The sequence below is a fragment of the Hyaena hyaena genome, unplaced genomic scaffold (genome assembly GCF_003009895.1).
Source record: "Hyaena hyaena isolate Hyena2069 unplaced genomic scaffold, ASM300989v1 scaffold_619, whole genome shotgun sequence".
Taxonomy (NCBI): Eukaryota; Metazoa; Chordata; class Mammalia; order Carnivora; family Hyaenidae; genus Hyaena; species Hyaena hyaena.
Window position 1 is genome coordinate 769738 of NW_024081252.1, and position 22869 is coordinate 792606.

General features: G+C 48.9%; 1 protein-coding gene across 2 annotated transcripts; it reads left to right on the forward strand.

The window, feature by feature from the left end:
- Positions 1–798: 798 nt before the first annotated feature.
- Positions 799–4200, forward strand: HAND1 (heart and neural crest derivatives expressed 1). 2 transcript variants are annotated; one of them, XM_039257461.1, is made up of 2 exons: positions 799–1628; positions 3155–4200. In XM_039257461.1, exons 1-2 carry the CDS (start codon positions 1080–1082, stop codon positions 3257–3259), a joined length of 654 nt encoding a protein of 217 aa, XP_039113392.1. In that variant the 5' UTR covers positions 799–1079; the 3' UTR covers positions 3260–4200. The 2 variants fall into 2 exon arrangements, with proteins under 2 accessions (XP_039113392.1, XP_039113391.1); XM_039257460.1 differs by having other exon boundaries at positions 988–1628; positions 3158–4200.
- The last annotated feature ends 18669 nt before the right edge of the window (positions 4201–22869 follow it).

Here is a 22869-nt window from a genome sequence, read left to right on the forward strand (position 1 = left end):
TTTAGGCAAGCAAACATTCTCAAGCAGTGATGATCTGGGTGGAGTGGCCCAATGTGGCTGTGCTTCAGGCCTTCCAACCAGCCTTTGGACTGGATCTAGCACCCTGGAGGCGGGAAAAGTGGTTCTTAGGCCCTAGAGCCCGGAACAAATCACTAAATGCCTCTGGGCTTGGAGCCTGCCTTCCTCCACTCCCTCCTGCCTCACACGCCAAAGTCCTCTCCAGCCAGTGGCCGTCTTAGGGATGGTGTAGACGCCTTGGGCAAAAGAGCATGCATTACTGGGCTGTACAGTACCGTTCACGGTCCCTTCCAGGTGGGGTTGACCACTAAGGGCTGGGGGTGATTAGGGGAGACCGTTAAGGGCCAATGCTACCTCCAGCAAGGCCCTCTCATCTTCTGACTCTGAGGCTGTCGAGAGTAGAGAGAGCTCAGAACGGAGAATGGCTGGAATTTCTGTTCTGAATTCTGTACAGTCTAGAAACAAGAAACTTTCTCCGGGTCTCAGTTTCCCTATCTGTAAAACCAAGGCGTGGGCTCGAAGTGAAGGCCTTCTTTTCGCTGGATGGTTCTGAATTCCTTTCCTCGGGTCCACAGGAAGGAGGTGGCGGCCACCGTCTAGGGTGTTGACAGGCCTGTGCCTCAAGTACTAGCCCCCGCCTCCGCCCAGCCCGGGACCTGGGGGTGGGGAGGCAGAGGCGGGGCCGCCTCCCTGTCCCTGCAGGCGGCCTCGAGTCCAGTGGTGCTAGCTGCGCTTAAAGCCGGGGGGACGGCCACCCCTTTTCCTCCTCCCCGCCCCCGTGCCATTGGCTCCAGGGAGAGGTTGACATCAAAGCCGTGGCCTTATATAAGCCAGACCCTGAAGAGGAGGCCGACGAAGGGTTAAATAGGTCTGCTGGAGTCGGCGTCCCAGCTCGCGAGAGGCCAGTGGGCTGCGCGTCTCTCCGCAGCCTTGCCCCAGACTCTCTGAAGCGGGCGTCCCGCAGAGCGCCGCCCCAGAGCCCACGGGTGGCCCGGGCAGTCTCTCGAGCGCATGGGGCGGCGCTAATCGGGCTGGCGGCGCAGGCCAGGGGCCGCTCCAACATGAACCTCGTGGGCAGCTACGCACACCATCACCACCATCACCATCACCACCCACACCCAGCGCACCCCATGCTTCACGAGCCCTTCCTCTTCGGCCCGGCTTCGCGCTGTCACCAGGATCGGCCCTACTTCCAGAGCTGGCTGCTGAGCCCGGCTGACGCTGCCCCAGACTTCCCCGCCGGCGGGCCACCGCCCACAGCCACGGCGGCCACCGCTGCCTACGGCCCGGACGCCAGGCCAGGCCAGAGCCCAGGGCGGCTGGAGGCGCTTGGCGGCCGCCTGGGCCGGCGAAAAGGCTCGGGACCCAAGAAGGAGCGGAGGCGCACGGAGAGCATTAACAGCGCCTTCGCAGAGCTGCGCGAGTGCATCCCCAACGTGCCTGCCGACACCAAGCTCTCCAAGATCAAGACGCTGCGCCTGGCCACCAGCTACATCGCATATCTGATGGACGTGCTGGCCAAGGACGCTCAGGCCGGCGACCCCGAAGCCTTCAAGGCCGAACTCAAGAAGGCGGATGGTGGCCGCGAGAGCAAGCGGAAAAGGGAGCTGGTAAGTCAGGGGGCCTGCAGGCTCCCGCCGTGGGTGCAGGCTGGGTGAGCACCCGCAGGCCCTGTTCGCAGTGGAAGGAGTTTGCGTTGCTGTGTGTACGATTTTGAGAGGCTGCGGGGAACTCTGGGGCTGTAGTGTGGGATCGTGTGCGTGGGGGGAGGCAGATTCATATTTGAATTAATTTGTAAGGAAGATTCAGACCTGAGAAAATGCACCCATCTTATATTTCGCTTCCAATTTCAAAGGGGTTTCAATCTATCCCGGGGCTTTCCGGGAATCCACGTTAAGAATGCTGCAGGAATTTGTTACTTAAATGTGCCTGAGTGTGGATTTATGCACGTGGATTCAGTTGCTGTTTTCCAAGGGCTTTTGCTGGAGAGGCTAGGCTACTTCCATTGTTGTACGGATAGGGAAACTGAGGCCCAGAGTGGGACCCAGAGGTAAAGGCCATCTACTCCCGGAGTCAGAGGTGGAGCTGGGGTAAAACAAGTCAGGTCTTCTACTCCCAGCCCAGAGGGCTTCCCACTGCTCCACTGCCCACGAGCTAGTTCTGAGGGCGACCTTGATTGTTTTGGGTGTAAAGACTGACAAGCAAGAGGCATGGGTCTCACCTACTGCTTTTGGCTTTGGAGATCGCAATCCCACTCGACCTTTCTCAATCCTCTCCAATGAGGGTGACACTTACTGGAGCGCAGTTCCGCTGGGCTAGGGCTCTGGGACCTCCAAAGGAGGCGATTTCCAGGCTGGGGAACTAGTTTCTGTAAATTGATGCACTCAGGCCCGCCGCAGTTTTGGAGCCGCCTATAGAGCCCTGCCAGGTTTTCTATGACCCACAGGGGCTGTGGTAAACTGGGGAAAGCTCATCTGGGGAGACGGAAAGATTGATAGGCATCGAGAGTCTCCAGACTAGAGGAGAGGCAGGCCGGTGCGAAGCCTGCCTGCAGGGAGTTTTTGGGCGTATCCCCACCCACTGCTGGTCGCCGCCTCTTTCAAGTAGCACCGCTCGGTTCTTGCAAAGAGCCGGGAAGGAGGATGGTGGGCCAGGCCGACTGGTTCCTCCTTCACCCAGCCATCTGAGGCTCTTAGCCTGCCAGCAGAGAGACTCAACCCAGTTACCAGCCCAGACCCTAAACTAGGTTGGAAAGCAAGTGGGGCTTGTGGAGGGAGCAAGTCCGCGAGCGGGAAAATGGTCGATTCCCACTCTTCCCATTCCAGCGCCTCTGCGGTCGTCCTTTGGCGCCATAAAGCCAAAACTACACGCAACAGTTTCACCAGGCACAGAAAATCCTCCTTACCAAACCTCTCGAAGCTGCCTTGCCCATCCAGGCCCCCAAGAACTCTGGCGCATAAAGGCAAATTTATGAGCCTGTTTGCCTATTTCGCAAACAGAAATCTGTCACTTATTTAAAGGCGCCCAGTTACTGCTCCCAAAACCTTTTCCCCACCCCAATTCTATGCCTGGGCGATCGGAGCAGAAAAGTTTAAACCTGTCTCTCGCCTCTTTTCTTGTGTGTGTCCTCTGGCAGCAGCAACACGAAGGCTTTCCTCCTGCCCTGGGCCCAGGCGAGAAGAGGATTAAAGGGCGCACAGGCTGGCCGCAGCAAGTCTGGGCGCTGGAGTTAAACCAGTGAGCTGAGGCCGCGCCGAGGACCCCTCCACAGCTGCCCGACACCCGGAGCCCCGGGAGGAGAGGAAGGCGGCGGCGAGGGCCAGGCTCTGGGTGCCAGGGGCTTATAGGGCGCATCCCGCAGAGCCTCTGCTGCGTGCTGGCCGGTCGCTGGCTGCAACAACACACTTGGATCGCACGTGCAATGTCATTTGAAATTGATTTTAATACATTAAGAGAAAGAGAAATATATATATATCTACACCCCCCCCCCCCCAAACTGAGAGAGCGGCTCCTGGCTGCACAATGCTGGAGAGAGGGACTGCGGGACTTAAACGCGCTAAAAAGCACCCTTCCAACCCTCCTGGGGCGAATTTAGAACACCCATGCTTTCTCCACTACGCCTTCTGGCTCTTTTTCTTGTTCTCCAGTCAGCTTTGCGGCACCCCCCTCCCCCAGGCGCTCTCTTTCCTAATTAAAATGCAATAAGAGGAATCAATGGTTTTCTTCCAGGGAAAGAGAACCAAACCAGGAAGACGGAGGGGTGTCTTTTGTTGTTGTTCTCCTTCAAACATTGCTGTTTTGTTTTATTTTATTTTATTTTATTTTATTTTATTGTTGCTGCACTTCCTACTTAGTTTCAAGGGAAACGGTATCTTCCCTTCCTTTCCTTTCCTCTCCTCTCCTCTTCTTCCCTTCCTTTCCCTTTCTCCCTCCCTTCCTTCCTTTCCTTTCCTTTCCTCTCTCCTTTACTTCCCTCCTTCCTTCCTTAATAAAAACTTTTCCCTGTGTTGAAAAGTTTTTATGTATTTAAACTACCTACCATGCCTGCTGTGCTCAGGTGTTTGTTTATTCCCCCATCCCTACCCTTTTTCTACCTCAAATCTGTAAAACCACTCACCGCCCCCTCCCTTTGCCAAAGCAGTATCTATGCTCTTGACGAATAAAAGATTTTCTGAAATTGGAGGAAGCCGGTGTGATATCTTGGTGGGTATATCCATTGGCCCTATCATTTCTGCTAGGTGGAGAACCTCCTGTTCTGATTTGTCTTTTGATAAATGTAAACCAAATTGCAAATCCAGTCAGGAAAGGGGGGCAGATAAAGGATTTATTCGGGGGACAAAGAAAGTTCTTAGAATATAATGAATCCACAGAAGGGAACACTGGAAACGAATTAGACACAGAGAGGAAAGGCTAGCATTTATGTGGGTCAGCATTGGGCTTGCGTGTAGGACAGTACGCACACCAGTATCTGCAGGCAGCGGTTTGGGCTTACTGGGATCGGGGCTTGTCACACACACTACCGGCTTCTGAAGGCAGGGCAACTCAGAAGGGGGGGATGCACTGGGGAATATGTTGCTGTTCGTGAGATTCTGATCTTAAAGGTGTGTGTGTGTGTAATAGTGCAGGAACTCACACAGAGCCCTGCGACTCTGCGGGGGAGGGGGGCAACCACAGGCCCAGGGCAGCTCCCAGCATGCTGGACAAATCATACAGGCTATTACTTTATCTGTGAGTAAAGTAAGCTTGTGAGTGCTTATGGTTGCATTGAGACAATTAGATTTCTTTCCAGAAAGAAAGCACTCAACAAATACTTGTGGGAGAGCATCTGGATTTGTGGAAAGCAGTGGTGTGTGCATGCTAATTAAGGCACTTTGTGCAAGACAGCTGGTTTTGTGTCCCCGCGTGCACACCCATGACTGGGTGTGGGGATGGGTAAAAGCTGTGCATTTGCCAAGGCGCGGATGCGTGCAAGGCTAAAGTGGGGCCCGCAAACACTGCTGTGACGTGTCCCTAAATAATGGTGTACAGACAAGTACCCTTGTTTGCGCGCCACTGTGTGCTAGGCTCTCGGCTAAGCGCTTTCATTTGTCCTAACAGCTCCGACGGTTGCACGAGGGAACGCTCGGTCCGCGGTGCCTGCACGGGTCTCTGCGCTCACCGCGAGGGTGGCGCGCAGACGCACGCGCCGGGCTCCGGGCACTTCCTTGCTCTGGAGCTGACGGCCCTCGGGTTGGGGCGTGCGCCAAGAAAGGGGACCCCAGGCAGCTTCAGGATCAGGCGTGTCTTAGGCGCCTTGTCCCAGCATCGGGGTGAATATGGGGCCCCATTAGATCTGGCTGTAAACACCGTGGCAGGGGCTGAACGGGCCACGCCAGCCCTTCCGGACGCGAAGGAGTTAATAAAAGGTGTTTTATGGGTGCGAGGAAACGGTGGGGGAGGTGTGAGCGTCTCTCTACTCTGACCCCCCTACTTTTTCCTTTTTTCCCTCTCGCCACCCGCCGCCAGATCAAACGCGCCCGCGATTTAACTAGGGCAACACCTCACGGTAATGAGCCGCCCGGCCCACCCCTCCCCCCTGGCCTTAGTACGCGGCCCCAGGCCCCCAGGCCCCTGGAGAGGAGCAAAGGAAAAAAATCGAGGGGTTTTCTTTTTCTTTTTTCTTTTTCTCTCCAAGAGCTGAGAAGCCCCTTAGGAATCCTGGCACGCATGCGGGAGACTGAGACTCGGGGAGCAAGCGGATCGAGGTGCCTCCCCACGGAGGGCACCTTATCTGGATTCGAACCCAGGACTCTAGTTGCGTTCACTGCCGATCCTCTGGCTTTACACAGAGCTCGGCTCCCTCGACTATTTTTAGCGCGGGGAGGTATCCTAGGCACGGTAGGAATGCGCACCCGGGTTCTGCTTTCTTGGAGCCCTGGCCAGTGAGTGGAGAGGGTACCGAGGGGTACGGCGCGCAGCAGCCAGAGCCAAGCCTGGCATAACCATGCCTCCTCAGAAAGCCCCATCGGGCCGGGCCTACGCCGCATTTGAGAAGACAGCGCTGGAGCCTCAAATTCACTCCCAGCCACGGTGGCCCCAGTCCCAGGCTTAGGACCTGAGAGCTGGGGACGGGGCTGCCCATTGCGAGGGACACGGGGATGCCCTCCCACTGTCCCCTGGAACGCCAGAGCCACATTTACAAACCCCCCTCGCCCCCAGACAGGAGCGGGGTGGCTCCAGGGTTCACAAACCAGGGGTTCTCCAGATCGGGCTCCGCGCCGGCTCCCCAGCCTCTCGCCTCTCTTTAGCGCTCCCTCCATGGAATGGCTTTAGAGCCTGGCGTTCGCTTTCTCGTTCTCTCCCAGCGTTCAACGCGGTTTATCAGAAACCTACCTTAATGCAGCTGAGGCAGAAGCGGTGTCATGAGTATTTTTGAATTCACAACGTCACCCCACCCCTTTTTTAACCTAGGGGGAGCATGGGATGGTCACAAATTTAAAAGTAAATTCCAGGAATTAATTTATTGTAAGGGAATACTCACTGATGTTACAAAGCTTTAACTACAGGACTATTCTACTAAAGAGTGAAAAACACAAAGGGTCCCTGATGTGTTATAATTACAGAGCTGGTTAGTTAAAGCCGTCAGTACAGTGGGTTACAACACAGTCACTAGAAAAAGCGTAGCAATTGACATGGAGATTGTTCATGATCTATTAAGTGGAGGGGGAAAAAAACCTCCCAGGTTGCTAAAGGCTATTTATTGAGACCTGCTTTATGTAAAACTAGCTAACTAAATATCATTCATGGAGAAAAAGTGGGAGAATATACATCAAAACATTCACACTTCCACCTCTGAGTTTTGGGAATAAGGATAATTTTGACTTTTCCTTCTACTTAGCTATATTTTTCTACATTTTTAAACAATGAATAAGTATTTTACAACAAAAAAAATTAAGCTGCGATTTCCTTCTCATTTCTCCTGTGGCCATTGTAATTTTCATACACTTTATGCAACATACATTAATTGAGCGCCTACCTTGTGCTAGGCACTGTGGGTATAAATATAATGAATGAGAAAGAATCCTAATAATCACCACCAATTAACATACAATAGTAAATATTCGTTGTGAAGTTTTATTATTCTTTCCACACAATAAATATAAAGTTTTCTTACGTTTATTTATTTTTCTTACATTTAGAACCTATTAATGCATGAAATAATCATAACAACAAGAACTAAAATTTGTAGGGGAAATTATTTAAGCCCTTGGTATGTATTATTTCCTAAGCCTCACAAAGATTGTATGAGGTTAATACTGAGGCAGCAGAACACTGAGAGGTGAAGGGCTTTGTTCAAAGTCACCCAGATGGTGAAAGGTGGCTAGGCTTGGATCAAAGGGCATCTCTGGCTGCCTCCGGAGATGGGACTTTTCCCCACATCTTAGAGCACCTTCAGGATGTGTGTGTGTGTGTGTGTGTGTGTGTGTGTGTGTGTGTGTGTGTTTTCATGCAGATACAGCCTCCTTAGTCGGAACCTCCTTGGTCCTCAAAGTAAGGTGGAGAAAGAAAGAAGGAGGGCTGGGAAGGAATCCGGGTTCTAACCCTAGCCCTCACCAGTAGCTCTTTTCCTTTGTCCCAGCTCAGAGCTCATCTATAACATGAGGAAGGCGGCAGGCTCCTGGTCTGCTAGGTCCCGTCCTGACCATTACACTCTGATTCCAGGAATCTGTTTTCTGCTGGTGAAAAACTCAGTGTGTTATTCTTTGCACCAGCCTCTGATATTTGTATAGCACATTCATCTTTCCAGAACTTCACTTCTGTAAGCATATTCGTCTCTCTATAAACTAGAAGGGGATCGGTGAAGGGACAGTGCTCCTCGCTGCCAGGAGAAAGGAAAGCCCAGAGAGGTGCAATGACCAGCTCAGGGGCACGCATCCAGTCAAAGGCTGAGCTAGGATTAGAAGGCCATCTGCAGCCTTCAGGCCCGGGGGCTCCCTTGGAAAAGGCTCTGGATCCGTTCTTTTCATGCAACCAACAGTTAAGCTTATGGTCTTGCAAAATCCCCATAAAAGAAATGAAACTAAGGAATCAGCCAGTCTCATTTTTAAATGAAAAGTGACTGGGAAGAAAAAATATGCAGGATCTAAAGTGTCTGAAACCAGTCTCCTGATTTAAACTTAATTTGTTTGAAAAAAAAATTTTTTTTTCAGCCAAGAGAGTTTTTACAGCTAAGCTCTCCCAAACCCATAAAAAACAAGGTTTATATGGGAAATAGTGAAAGACTCTTAACTATAATACACAGCGTCTAATGTAAGCAGACATAGACACTATATAAAGCTCCTACAAATGTTATTAAAACAAACAGAAATGCACATTTATCCCCACAGAATGGACAATGGAACTCATCGGACTTTCGAAGAGTTCCAGAAGTCCTATTTTCACTGAAATGTTCAAAGTGCCCCGTAACACTGGGACCTCAAAGATCCTCACCCACCATCCAAACATTTCCCTCATTTAACAGGAAGGGGAAACTGAGGCCCACAGAACAGAGGGACTTGACCAACGTCATGGAGGCGAGTTGTATTTTGCCTTTTGTTTACTTTCGACTTCTAGCGCAGGACATAGAACAATACAGTGACCAAGAGACTCTGTAAAAGTGACTGAATTATTTCCCAGCTTTGGTTTGCTCACCTACAAAGTGGGAAAGATCATTGCCCCAACTTCCTGGGGGTGTGGGAGGTCTGAAGGAGATAAGACATGCAAAGCAGCACCTTGTCTTTGGTAGATCTATTTTATTATTTTATTTCATCCTCACAATAGCCTGTGCTGCATTGAGGATTTTATTTTGGTTTGTTTTCTTATATCGGAAAGGTAGGAGGGACAGGTATTCCCCTCTTTTCGGAAGTCTGTGCTCTGCCACTTTGCTTTATGAAAGACCTATGTTAGTACCTGTTTTCTACTAACCAAAAGATTAGAAGGGAATTTTTGCTTAAAAAATATTTTTTAAATGTTTATTTATTTTTGAGAGAGCGTGCAACAGAGTGCGGTGAGGAGGGGAAGAGAGAAGAGGACACAGAATGCGAAGCAGTTTCCAGGGCCTGAACTGTCAGCACAGAGCCTGAAGTGGGGCTCAAACTCACGAACCTGTGAGATCATGACCTGAGCCAAAGTTCGATGCTTAATGGACTGAGCCACCCAGGTGCCCGGAGAATTTTCACTTTTATGAAAAAAAGGAAAAAAAGTGAAAATTGCATTCAGTGATTGTTTTGCAGCGAGGCGTTATAGAGGCAGCGTGCACCCCCAGCAGCCAGAGTGGCTCCCCCAAGCTCCTTCCCTGGGAACTACCCTTAGCATCTCAGCATCGAGCTGCCAGAACTTTGGACTGTGTCTGTGAGCATTTGTGCTCTATCTCCGTTTATTTTGTGCATCGATTAGCAAGATGTGTCCTAAGGTATCAGAAAAGCTTAGGAAGTTATTTTTGGGGTCTGGGAATGCTCACATCCCCCCATTCCATATAGATTAATAGGAATTGCTTCTTTGCTTTGTGCCATTTTGGCTAACAAAAAGCATCAAGGAATGTTCTGCTTTCGGAGAGCAGGGAAACCTGCATTTCCAACTGGCACAAAGTTGCAGTGACTTGTCCAAGGGCACCCAGCCAGTGAGTGGATTCCTGGTTCAAAGCCCTTGTATTCCACATCAACAAGGTAAACCAGGGCAGGCAGGCTGCAACAGCTGAATTCCTGAAACTAAGGCAGTACTATATAGTAGAAATACAATGCGAGCCACAAATGTGAGCCATGAATGTAATTACACTTTTTCTAGGAGTCACATTGAAAAGGTAAAGAGAGAGGGGCGCCTGGGTGGCTCAGTGGAGCATTCAACATTGGTTTGGGTTATAATCTCGTGGTTCATGAGTTCGATCCCCACACCAGGCTGTCTACTATCAGCCCAGAGCCAACCTCGGATCCTCTGTCCCCCTCTCTCTGCCCCACCCCCACTTGCGAAAGCTCTGGCTCTCAAAAATAAAATTAACCAAAATAAATAAATAAATAAATAAATAGATAGATAGATAGGAGAGGGGCACCTGGATGGTTCAGTTGGTTAAAGGTCTGACTTCGGCTCAGGTCATGATCTCACAGTTTGTGAGTTCGAGTCCTGTGTCAGGCTCTGTGCTGACAGGTCAGAGTCTGGAGGCCGCTTCAGATTCTATGTCTCCCTCTCTCTCTGCCCCTGCCCTGCTTGCACGCTCTCTCACTCTCTCAAAAATAAATAAACATTAAAAATTTTTTTTAAAAGTAAAGAGAAACAGATAAAATTAAACAATATATTTTATTATATTACTTATACATTATTTATTTAATTCAATATGTCTAAGATATAATTTCAACATGTAGTCAACCTAAAAATTATAATGAGATATTTTATGTTTTTTTTTATATTAAGCCTTTGCATTCAGGGGTGTATTTTATATGTAGAGCACATCTCAGTTTGGACCACATTTCGAGTATTCAATAACCACACTTGGCTAATGGCTGCTATATTGGACTATGCAGGTCTTGGCTCATGTAGCAGGGATATTAAACACAGAGCTTTAGTTAATCATATCAATAAACAGCCACCACTTACTGAGCACTTCTGTTCCAGGCAGCGGTATGCGACACCTACAGGCTCATTTACTCTTCCTAACAACCATGGAGGGTAGGTAACTCACACACAGTCATATAACTAAGCGGCAGGGCTGGCATGCAGACCCAGACTCATCTGTCTCCGAAACCTGCAATTTTAGCTGCTGAGCTCAATGAGTCCAGGAGACAACAGCTGAACTACAGTTGGGCAGTGAGGTGTGGAATGTCTTTTGGTGTATTCCACACAGCGAATAAAGCCCTACTTTCCAGATCTAAGCCTACCATGAGTCAGGCGACCTTGGGCCACTCATCTTCTTGGGCCCCAGTTTTCTAATCTTTGAAATGGGCTAATGATGCCTTTCTTCAATCCACAGAACTCTTGTCAGGCTAAAATGGGAAAAGGGGGTTGAAAGTGTTTTGCAATAGAGAATATAGCACAGGAGACAGGGCCAAGGGGAACAGGGAGGTCTGGACTGACCCCCGGGCCTGTACTCACAGCCAGATGAGCTGGTTGGATATGCTGTGTGGCACAGGACAGATTTCCTAACCTCTCTGAGACCCAGAGCCCTCTTCTATGAAAGGGAAGGCAGGATGGCCCACAGAGATGTGATGATTCAGTCATGACTGGATGATGACTGGAAAAATCTCAGCTTGGCCAGGAGTAGGCAGTGGGAAGCATGAGCTGGTGTTAATGCCTCTGTTGTACTTGGGGTTGGGCTGCCTGATTTGGAAGCAACAGGGAATGGAGGGAAGGGGAAGGGAGCCTGGTTTTACCCAGCACCCAGAGACACAGCTCTTGCCTCAGGGTAGCATTCTGGCAGTTCATTGGTGGGTGCAGAAGGTGTTCATGGGAGTATGAGAACAGTCAGTGTAGTAGAAAAGCACCAGACCCAGTGGTCAAAAGAAGCTGTGTGGCCTTGTGCATTTCCTTGCCCCCACTGGACCTTGGCCATCTGTAAAGCAGAGGGAGTCAGACTAGAGATCTACATCCCTTTCTGCATTGATTGTTTATAGAGAGACATACAGAGTCCAAAGTAGGCTCCAGGCTCTGAGCTAGTTGTCAGCACAGAGCCCGACACGGGGCTCAGGCCCACAAACCCACAAACCGTGAGATCATGACCTGAGCCAAAGTCAGATGCTTAACCGACTGAGCCACCTGGGCGCCCCTTGATTGTTTAGGATTTTGCAATGGGTTGAATCAAAAAGTCACAACAGTACCTGTGAGGGGACAGAAAATACCCCGAGCCTTCCCCTGGGCCTTGAGCTGCCACTAGGGGGCGGGCGCCACCTGGTGGCCACACGCCTTCCTCTGTGTTCAGCATAGAGAAACCAGTAAGGACTCCAGAACCCCCTAGGCAGTGACTCCAGAGTCCCAGGCACACTTTTACTAACTTCCGTTGGCAGCCCAGGGGAGTAGAGAAGGGACCCAGAGAGGGGACCATTCACAGAGCTAGGAGTTCTGGACATGAGGCTAACTCCCCAAGGACGTTGGAGGCCTTCTTCCCTGAAGTCACCTTGGGGCAAGGTCTGTGTTTCCCTACTGTGTAAAGTCTAAAATGCATCACACATTTTCTTCTGTTTCTTTGGATAGGAGCCACTGAACCTAACATTCTACTCTTGGTAACTCAAACCTTCTGTCACTACTGCACTAGGCTAATGGAATACGGAGGGCTTTCCCTACACTAAACGCCCCAGACTTCTGGGATCTCAAGTTCTTCTAACAGCTGTTACTGCCCTTCCATTTCTCCCACACAGTTAATATTTGACTTCTCTCTATAGTTGAGATTGTATGGTACACAAAGGAGTCAGACTGACATGGGTTCAAATTCCAGCTCACTCTAAGACCCTAGGTAAGCCATCTGACTTCTCTGAGCCTCAGTTTCCCCATTGGAAAATCAGGGATAATAATAGCTTCTTTGCAGATTTGTATGAGGATTATGGTCACACGTATAAATACTCTAGCACAGTGTCTAGCACTGAGTAGGTGTTTAACAAATAAGAGCTATTGTTTCTGCATGTATGTACTGACCACTTTTTCATATTCCGCTTTGAAAATATTCCTTGCAAGAAATATGAATAGTATGCATTTGAAAATGATATTAACAACCAGAAATAAACATCCTTACCACTGAAGATGGTGGAGGCTTTTTGGAACTGTTCTTTTTTTTTTTTTTTTAATGTTTATTTATTTTTGAGAGAGAGACAGAATGCAGTGGAGGGAGGGGCAGAAAGAGAGGGAGACACAGAGTCCGAAGCAGGCTCCAGGCTCTGAGCTGTCAGCACAGAGCCTAACATGGGGCTGGGACTCAAGAACCACGAGATCATGACCTGAGCCAAAGTCGATGCTTAACGGGCTGAGCCACTCAGGCGCCCCGGGGACTACTTCAATTGGCTTTAGTGAAGTTCAACTTCTTCTAGTTGAGATGAACCCCAGGAGACAGGCTGGGATTGTGTCAGTAGTTGCTTTCCTCAGTCCTCATCCTTTGGGCTCTCCTAAGCTTTATTAGTTACAGTTATACCTTCAGTGGGTGCTTGTTGACATGGCTAAGTGTGACCCCTGCCCAGCTGACTGCACGGCTCCCCCTGAAGCCTGGTCTGCCCCTGCACACCCCGTCCCTAAGCAGGATCCTCAGAGGGGTCTGGTTGGGCAGAGGTGTTCTCCTGCTGCTCCCTTAGCACAGTCTCATCTTCCCAGTTGTCGAGAGCCCTCAGGAAGTCTCATTAGCCATCTTAGCTTAATTAAGCTCATTACATTTGTTAAGCCTCACTGGCTTCTCTAAGAGGGCACAAGCCCAGTACGCACAGCTCCTTCATCAGAAGACGGCCCAGTGCCAGGCTCTGAAGCTTCCCTGCAGATCCTAGGATTTCAGCAGCGGGAGGATTACTTTCCATCCCTGTCTGAGAACGAACTCCTCTGAAGTTCCCAGCTCCTGGAGGACAGAGTCCCTCTCCAGATTCCCTCAGACACCTGGCACACAGCAGACAAACATTTTCTTGGCCATATTTCACTGCTTGGTTTGGTTTTTAGCAATAGCAGGTTTGGTGACTCTAAAGCCCATGCTCCTCATTCTGGTATCTGAGTTAGGCTCCCAGCTGGACTGCCCCTCATCCTTGCCTCCTGTGAAACCTTCCATTTTCTTCAAGGGCCTGCCTAGGAGCCTCTTCTTCCAGGACGTCCCCTTGATTTTTACAAAGCCTTTTCCTTACTGTTTTCCCCTTCCTCTGAATCATATAGACACAGTTATAGCATGGCTATATGTGGAGCTGGTAAATAGATGTTTTGATATGCCTACAGATATGGCCACAGTCACAGATACAGGTGTGTGTGTGTACACACACACAGATTTGCGTGTATACACAATAGCATGTATTCACAGAACATGTAAATCTGCATATCCACATATGTATATACTCATATTTATATAATATGTCTACATATATACCTCCGTAGTATATATATCTAGTATTTTTTTTTAAGTAGGCTCTGTGCCCAGCATGGAGCCCAATGTGGGACCCTGAGATCAAGACTCAAGCTGAGATCAAGAGTCAGATGCTTAACCGATGATTGAACTGCCTAGGTGTCCCACATGCCTAGTATTTCCAAACTGATATGAAAGCTGTTCCCTGTCACTAGGTATTATTTTTCAATGTTGACATATTTATTATATTTAAAACCGGTTCCCTTTCATCTGATATATTGATTGTTCCCACTTCTTCACTGATCTGAATAATGCTCCCATGAGAGAATAGCTTATCCGATGAGTAAGCATCACTGCACACTGCACTGTGGGGTCAGATAGACCTGTGTTTGACTCTCATCCCCACCACTTTCTGGTGGCCTTGGACAAGCTATTTCACCTTCTAAACTAGAAAATAGAATAAAATTCTCATCTAGGTGTGCTAAACTGGCATCTAGGGTCTGGAGAATAAGTCTTTTTACCCACGTGACAATGTGCTGGGATGTAAAGTGCTTAACATTGGGCCTGTCACATAGTACGTGCTCAGTGAAAACACTGTACCAATCTGGGAGGCAGAAGGGAGGTTTTACTTTGGCTTCCCCTCAGACCAATACGACCTTGTATAGCACGACTTCATAGTGTGTGACAAACCCCACAGAGACGATGGGTGACAGCATTTTACCAGTTAAATGCTGCTCAAATTTAAGATTGTATTATTGTTGTTTTTACTTTTCTATCTTCTACAGCTTTGAGGACTATGTAACCTACAAACTATGCATGTGGAGAAGAAGTACTTTGAGGGTACTTAAAAAAATAGCTTTAATTTTGTAGATTTGGTGAAAATGATTCATGCCCTTCATAAATGATTTAGACAACACCAAGAAGGCACCAAGGGGGAAGTAAAACTCCAGATCCCACCAACCAGGACTAACCAAGGCTGGCACATTGCTTGTGGCCTTCTTTTACCTGCTACCCCTGTGGTGCCCAGAGCAGGACAGGGCAGGCTTCAGCTGTTTAGTAAATGTTGACCTCAACCAGATTGAGTCATTCACAGCAGCATGCTCCGGTTCTGTCCCTCTCGGCCAACCTCTGACAGTTTCATTAACCCCATTAAATCATGCAGGTGCCTTTACACCTCCTGGGCTTGTTAATCTCCGCTCAGTTCTGGGAAGTTAAAACCTGGTTGGAAAGTTGGATGTACCTTGTTAACCTCCATTAAACCCTATTAAATTTCCTAACTAGAGTCTTAGTGGCTTCTAGGAATCCCTCATTAAAGTTTAGTGAATCCAGTTGACTTGGAGCAGGGTAACTGCGGCTGTATTCCTTCCAAGTGTGGCAGTCCTGATTTGCTGGACGGTGAGGTCGACATGTCCCTCGGACCACATGACCCTTGGACCCAATCCCAGGAGCACCTCTAGCCTTTTTACTTGGGAAAGCTCCTCCTCTCCAAGTCTGCATTTACACCTCTATAAATTGGAGTTAACAACAGTCCCTATTTTTTATAATTGTAGTGAGATGAAATGAATCAATGTGTGTAAAAGTAGTGGTGTGTTGTCTGGCACACACGCTGCCCGTGATAGCTATTATTGTTTCTAGATGTTAATGACCCCTATAAACTAACAACTGTTAGGCAAACGGAAGATTCAGTTCCAGACGTTTATAATGTCCAATATGCCAGGCAGGGTGCTAGGAGCTGTGGGTTATTTTCATTCTGGTTTTATCCAGACTGAAGATTATCCATTCCAGTGATTCATCTAAATAGTGTCTCCCTGGCTGTGCACGTCACCGTCTTTGTTCTGACACCTCTGAGCTGTTCCAGGTGGAACACAGTTCCTTTCCTGTCCTGGGCCTTGGGGGCGGCGGGGAGGGAGGGCAGGGTTCAATTCAGTGGCTCCTAACCCTGGATGTGCAAACAAATGCTCCAGGAGATTTTATAAACCTGGTTTCCTGGACCCCACTTGAGGGGATCTCATTTAGTAGGGTCTCACTGAGAACTTTTTTTTTTAAATATTTTTATTTATTTCTAGGAGAGAGAGAGAGAGAGACAGCGTGAGCAGGGGAGGGTCAAAGACAGAGGGAGACACAGACTGAAACAGGCTCCAGGCTCTGAGCTGGCAGTCAGCACAGAGCCCGACGCGGGGCTCGAACCCACGAACCGCGAGATCATGACCTAAGCGAAAGTCGGACGCCCAACCGACTAAGCCACCCAGGTGCCCCACACTGAGAACTTTTAACAAGTGTTCTCAATGAGCTAAAGCTGCCGGACCGGGTAACCTCTGGACCAGATTCTTTATTGAGCTTAAGTCTTTCTTGGGGAAATTAAAAAATTCACATTCTTGGGGCGCCTGGGTGGCTTAGTCGGTTAAGCGTCCGACTTTCGCTTAGGTCATGATATCGCGGTTCGTGGGTTCGAGCCCCGCATCGGGCTCTGTGCTGACTGCCAGCTCAGAGCCTGGAGCCTATTTCAGTCTGTGACTCCCTCTCTCTCGGACCCTCCCCTGCTCACGCTGTCTCTCTCTCTCTCTCTCCTAGAAATAAATAAAAAAACATTAAAAAAATAATTCACATTCTTGGAATTCAGCCCCTGAGGTTTTGTTCTGAGAGTCTGGGATGGAGGCCCAGGAATTGGCATTGGATACAGCATTCTTAGGGGATGCTTAGGGGTGGGAGGTGGCAAGTGTCACACTTTCAGAAACGCTGGACTTCAGATGATCTGGTCTCCCATATTCTAAAAGTCTATTTTGAGTAAAGGGTGTCTGGTTCCTAGTGAAACTTCTGTACTTTAAGATGTGGGTTCATCCTTCTCAACATGACCCATGTCTACAGATCTTCAAAGGAGGTCAACTCCAGTGGAGGTCAACCAGCTGGGGGGAAGCTTGGGGACAAAGCGCCTCTTTGAGGTTCAGTGTGTGCAGGTTAGAGGACATCAGGTAGCCTGGTGCTTCTCTATGAAAGAACGGGAGGGCAGCAGGCAAAGGACTGGAGGGGACTATTTATGTTACACTCAGATGGAGAGACAACATGGTATGAAAATTAGAAGTTCCTTTGCTCTCTGAAGGAAACCAGCTCAGGAATCACCTAAGTGACGGCATCCTTCAGCAGCAATCCATCAGTAATCCTGTGGGCTCCCAGGGACCGTCAAGACTGCCCACCCTCCTTGCACCCAAAGTGCCACCTGAAAAGTCACCCTCCACACGAGGAAGTGGAATGGGAGTGGGCTGGAGAGGAGGGCAACCGCACTGTCCATTCGGTGCCATTTAAAATTTCAGAGCTAGCATTTATTTCTTCTGGTTAACTAACAAGATGCAGAAAAACATTCATTGCAGGTGCCTGGGTGGCTCAGTGGGTTAAGTGTTGGACTCCTGATTTCTGCTCAGGCTCAGGTCATGATCTCATGGTTCATGAGATTGAGCCCCACATGGGGCTCACACTGATGGTGCAGAGCCTGCTTGGGATTCTCTCTGACCCTTCCCCACACGCATGCTCTCTCTCTCTCTCAAAAAAAAAAAAAAAAAAAAAAAGCAAAGAAAAAAAACCTAAAAAAAAGTAAAACAAAACATTTATTGCATTTCTTCCCTTTCATTCTGCTGAGGACAGAGGTGTGCTAAAATGGCACTATTGGCAGATGTGAAGTGAAAGATTCTGGCTTGGCTGGGCAAGGGACTTCATCCCATGAGGCCTTGGGGACCTCCGCCTCAGTCAGGTAGCCCCGCCATGAGCATGTGACTCACCTGGGGGCTCTTTAACACACCAGAGCTGATTCAGTAGACAGTTGGCAGGTGAAGGGGGGCAGAGAGTCTTCACTTCTAACAAGCATTGTTAGATGGACCAACGCTAAATAGCAAGCTTCTACTGTAGGTAAAGAAACGCCAGTCCATACCCTGTGAGAAATAAGTTTTTGAGACATTTGAACATAGAGATCTTTGTATGAAGGTCTAGATCACCGGCTCCTCTTGTGAAATTTCAAGAACTGGACACACAAGGCTGGCGTCCCCAAATGGCAACAAGAGGCTGGAGCTGAGTAGTGGCTGCCCTGAGGAGGGATGGGAGTTCCCCGGCTGCCCCCACGGGCATTTCAGCCTAGGGCCCTCCAGCCAGGCCACTCAGGGTGCTCACTTTATACACAGACAACTGCAGACCCAGACTGAAGAAGCTCTTTGCCCAACGCGTCGGGTTCGCTGTGCAGCATTTAGGCTCCACACTCCAGCCTCTGGACCCGTCAATCTCTTTCCACATGAGTGAGCGGGAGAGCAGGAATAAACTTCTGTGACCTAAACTTACTTGACCTGCCCTGCGATCAGAAGGGGGGATGGAGGAGCTAGTAGTTAGAGCCTGGAGGAAAGACTGCTGGCAGCAGTTGCTGTGCTACATAGCCAGGGGCCCAACAGGGAAGTGAAAGCATCTGAATTCCATGTGGACGGTCAAGGAGAAAAACAGACTGTGTCTCTTGTTACTCATTCAGATCGTTTATTAAGAGCGAAAGTCGGGCCATCCCATCCGTGTGATATTGCAACATGAAAAGTCACATACATACTAAGGAGACCCCACAGAATGGAGAGCCTTTCAACAGTACAGAGCCATAGATTACAAAATTAAAATACACGTGATCCCCCAAATTTGGCAGGAAACAAGTACAATATGAGGAGGCCTGGAATGGAAGGGCACTTGCTTTTTGATAAGGCAGTTACAAAATGGAAAACAAACCCACACCCTGAAAACATTCTGATGGGCATAATGGACAGCAGACGGTAAAACAGGGGTCCTGTACGGCCCTCCGTCATTGGCGAAGATGCGTTCGTGGAGCGAGAGCAACCGGAGTGTTTGTGGTTTAAGACGCAAGCCAGATGAAGTAACTGATTGTAGACATTTCTACCTTAAGAAGTCCCACCTTGCCCCAGACTAGACTCCATCTCGAAACATCAGATCAACTTTACCCTTCCTCACCTTGAATTTGTCTGTAATAAAATGAAGGGACTAAAAAGGCACCCCCAAACACTATGCTTTCCAGGCCATGACCTTGAGTTTATTTGTCCTTCAGTTCAACTGCCTAGCCCAGTAACAGGCTGGGAGGCTGGGAATCACAGGGCCTCAGAGCTGTGTCTGTCCGCATCAGGACTAACTGAGTGACACAACCCCAGAGGGCCTCGTGGAAGGCAGAAGTCTGAGCAACAGATCACAGAGCAAGCCCATTTCATGAGAACTTAAATTCTAGGACAACACTTCATCTCCTACCAGGGCTTCCGAATGAGTCTTGCATCACAAGCTAGATCTGTTCTCCGCTTACATTCATTCTGTGAAACTCAACGGACTGCTTCCTGATCACTTCACACAACCTGGAGCGCGGCAGGCTGGCAAGGTCTGAAGAGTCTGAAGGCAGTTACTTTAGACAGGATTTGAGTCCCGTACAAGGCAGAAAGTGAGCAGAGCTCTGGACAGCTCAGCAGGATGAGATATTAGTCCAGACAGTGCCTGGGACTCAGGCAAGTCGTCCTGAATTTTTGTCTCCTGTCTTTAAAATGGGTGATGGCACGACAGCAACCTTAAAGGACTTTCCAGCTTGAAAATATGACCCATCTGGGACATGGAGACATGTAGTGACCCCCTCCCTCAAGGTACCCGAAGCTTTGCTCAATTAAAACCACGTGTGAAGTGCTTGCAGACACTTTAAGGTACAAGCCCTGAGCAGCCAAGGAACCTTGACACTCCGCAGGGGGCAATGTTTTAGTCTTCTAGCTAAATGCTTCCTAAGTGATATGCACATCCGTTTTTGTGGGGCAAGCATGGAACCAGGGCCTCATCCCTTCTTAGGTCCTTTTTTATCAGGCTGAGGGCATCCCCTCCCTCCCTTGACCCATCAGCTTCAGTGCAAACGAGTGAGCATAACCAGGCTGATGGGCTTTCCGCAACATCCTTCAACAAGGAACTAAATGGACTAGTACCGAGGGGGAAGGACAGTCAGCACACCAAAGTGTCCATCTTCCAGCGGCTCCTTTCCAAAAGGCGAGTGCTATGCCGTGGGATAGTGCCAGCAACTGGGTCCTTGGCCAAGATGAACTGGTTCCACATGGCCCCAACTGGGGAGTGACTAAGATGGAAGTTACAGAGAACATAGAAAAGCCAGAGGTTTACAAAGATAGAGCAGGCTTCCCCAGGAGGTAGTGAGTTCCCTGTTCTCAGAGGTGTTTAAGCCCAGACTGCTCAAAACCTTGGTGGGACAGTTGTAGGCAGAATGTCAGCACCTGTGGGGAGACCAGACTGATGACTTAAAGACCCTTTCCCAACTTCTGGATCTCACCATGATAATGACTGAGAGCCTTTAGGGGACTTCCGTGAAGCAACTTCGCTGGGATCCATGGTCTGGACAGCCTATTTCAACAGACAAAGCCCCCCTGAGGAAGTCCCCTCTCCTACTTTCTCCCTTGTCTACCAGGCAGTTGTCCTGCGGGGTATTAACCAAGAAGTTCCCACAAAATAAACAGCTGAAATGCCAAGGTTAGAGGCGACATTCCAGTTGCAGACAATTATTAATATCTGTTCCCTGGAAGGCTAGCAGTGAATATTTAGCTGTGACAGAACATCTAGCAACTTGGCGGCGCTAACACATAAGTGAAATTCCTTGTCATCTTACAACGCCAATCTTGAAGCCTTTGGTTTCAATCTTTCATGGGATTCAGCTACGATCTTTTTCACATGCTGTTGCCAACCTAAGAGTGTGTTTGTTGAAATAAGAAGTCTGTCCATTTGTTTTTTAAAACCCTAAGTCAGAGCGACATGAGCGGCAGGATACTGACACGTGCACGTGACAACCTTCAGCGCATCTGAAAGGCCCACAGCAGGCTGGACTGAGGCAGGCACCGTACTCTTTAGGACGCCGCCGCCAGCTCTGGATTTCCCATTCCAGTTTTGCCCAGGAGCACCAAGAAGAGAGAAGGCAATGTTGCAACGTTACAGGTGGAGAGAAGCACAAGAGTCCTTGGCAGGTGCACAAAACGGAGGCAGCCAAGATGAACACTGCTTTCCCCAAACCCCACGGCTTCAGAGGCCCAGCTGTTTCTCACAGGCAGAGGCCTCCCGCGCACACAGCAAGCCACGGGACACTGCAGAAGAGGCTAAGGCAAGTGGCGGCGTGGTGCGATGAAAGAAGAGATTTCTGCACACGTGAGAAACCTAAGTTCAGAGAGCTTTGTCTTTTCTCTCACCTGACATGTTTTCAAGGGGCGGAAAGACACCCACAACCTCCATTTCCTAAAGCCCCTCTTTCGAGGAGAAGCGGCACAGCGCCAAGCTGAAGGTGTGCACCTCCGCGGGCTTCCCACTGGACCAAGAGCGCTCTTACAGACGTGAGCAGATGGACCCTAATCCCCAGCTTCTTGTACAGAAGTGTCCCGCTCTCTCTCAGAGAGCAAACGGATCTACTGTCCAAGAGAGAGTGGCATGGCCTACACATCTGCAATTTCTGCTTCAACATCAGAAAGGTACACTTTCTCGAGGCGCCTGAGTGGCTCAGTCAGTTGAGCGTCTGACTTTGGCTCAGGTCATGATCTCACGGTTCGTGGGTTCGAGCCCTGCGTTGGGCTGTGTGCTCACAGCTAGCTAAGAGCCTGGAGCCTGCTTTGGATTCTGTGTCTCCCTCTATCTCTGACCCTCCCCTGCTCACACCGTATCTCTCTCTCTCTCAGAAATAAAAATAGTAAAAAATAAAAACATAAAAGGTAAACTTTCTCAGTAAGAGATGGACCTTTCCAGACAGCGGGTTACCAATGCCTTAAATTGTAGCTGCCATCCGGCCCCCCAAATTGCAGCCTAATGAGAAGACCCACCCCTTGACAAAAAGGGGCTTGGTGTTTGATGCCTCCAAAGCTTTGCTGACTCAGCCTCTCTGGAAAAAAAACCTATATAAAGCCACAGAACCTTTGAGCCTTCTTGATGTCCACACACCAACATCCTTTAGCTACACGCAGTGCGACAGTTTCTATACACTGAATCTGAATGACTAAAAACACTCAGAGAGCACCTTGACGTGCCATCCATAGCTGGGTGTATTAAAATAAGATCCCCACATAGTCTAGAGTATGTTCTATGTACATTCATTTACACATATTTAAAAAGACTGCAATCTGCTAGACATGCATTGTGAACACTGGTGAAAGTTTGCTGTGATGAACACACTGCATTTTAGGGAAAGGGTAGACTGTTCCCAGTCCACAGAGAGCATGACCCTTTGCCCCACAAGAGACCTGCAGACAGTGCACTGCCTTCCTTAGTGGGGTTTTGTTCTGACTTCTCTGTGCTGATGCCCAGAGTAAGCCATCTATTGGAAATTAAAACTCTTTGCTGGGCCAGGCCATCCACGGCTCCTTTTATAATTTAAGGCTTAAGAAAGAACTCACAATTAAAACTGAGTAAGAGAATGATACTTTTGACCCCAGTATGTGTCAAGATGGTCAGAAATTAGAATCTAAGTCTTTGTCTTCTTTTTTTCTCCCAGGCCCTATTCACATCCTTTGTCCCCTAATACACTGATTAGAAACTTTTGCAAAAGCACATTTTTGGATATAAAGCTTTGCTTTCAAAGGAGACTTTGGCTCTGATATAAGAAGATAGAGGAATCTGAGTTTCTGAACATTAAAAAAAAATCAGTTAATTATTCGTACTTAAAAAAAATAATTTTAGCAATCCTTCCCCTTAAAAGGGAGGCAAACCACTCAGAAAAATGAACAATGGCACTGACCTTTGTTAACAGCTCAAACTCATGATTTGCTGGCGACCCCGAGCCCGGGGAGTCAAGG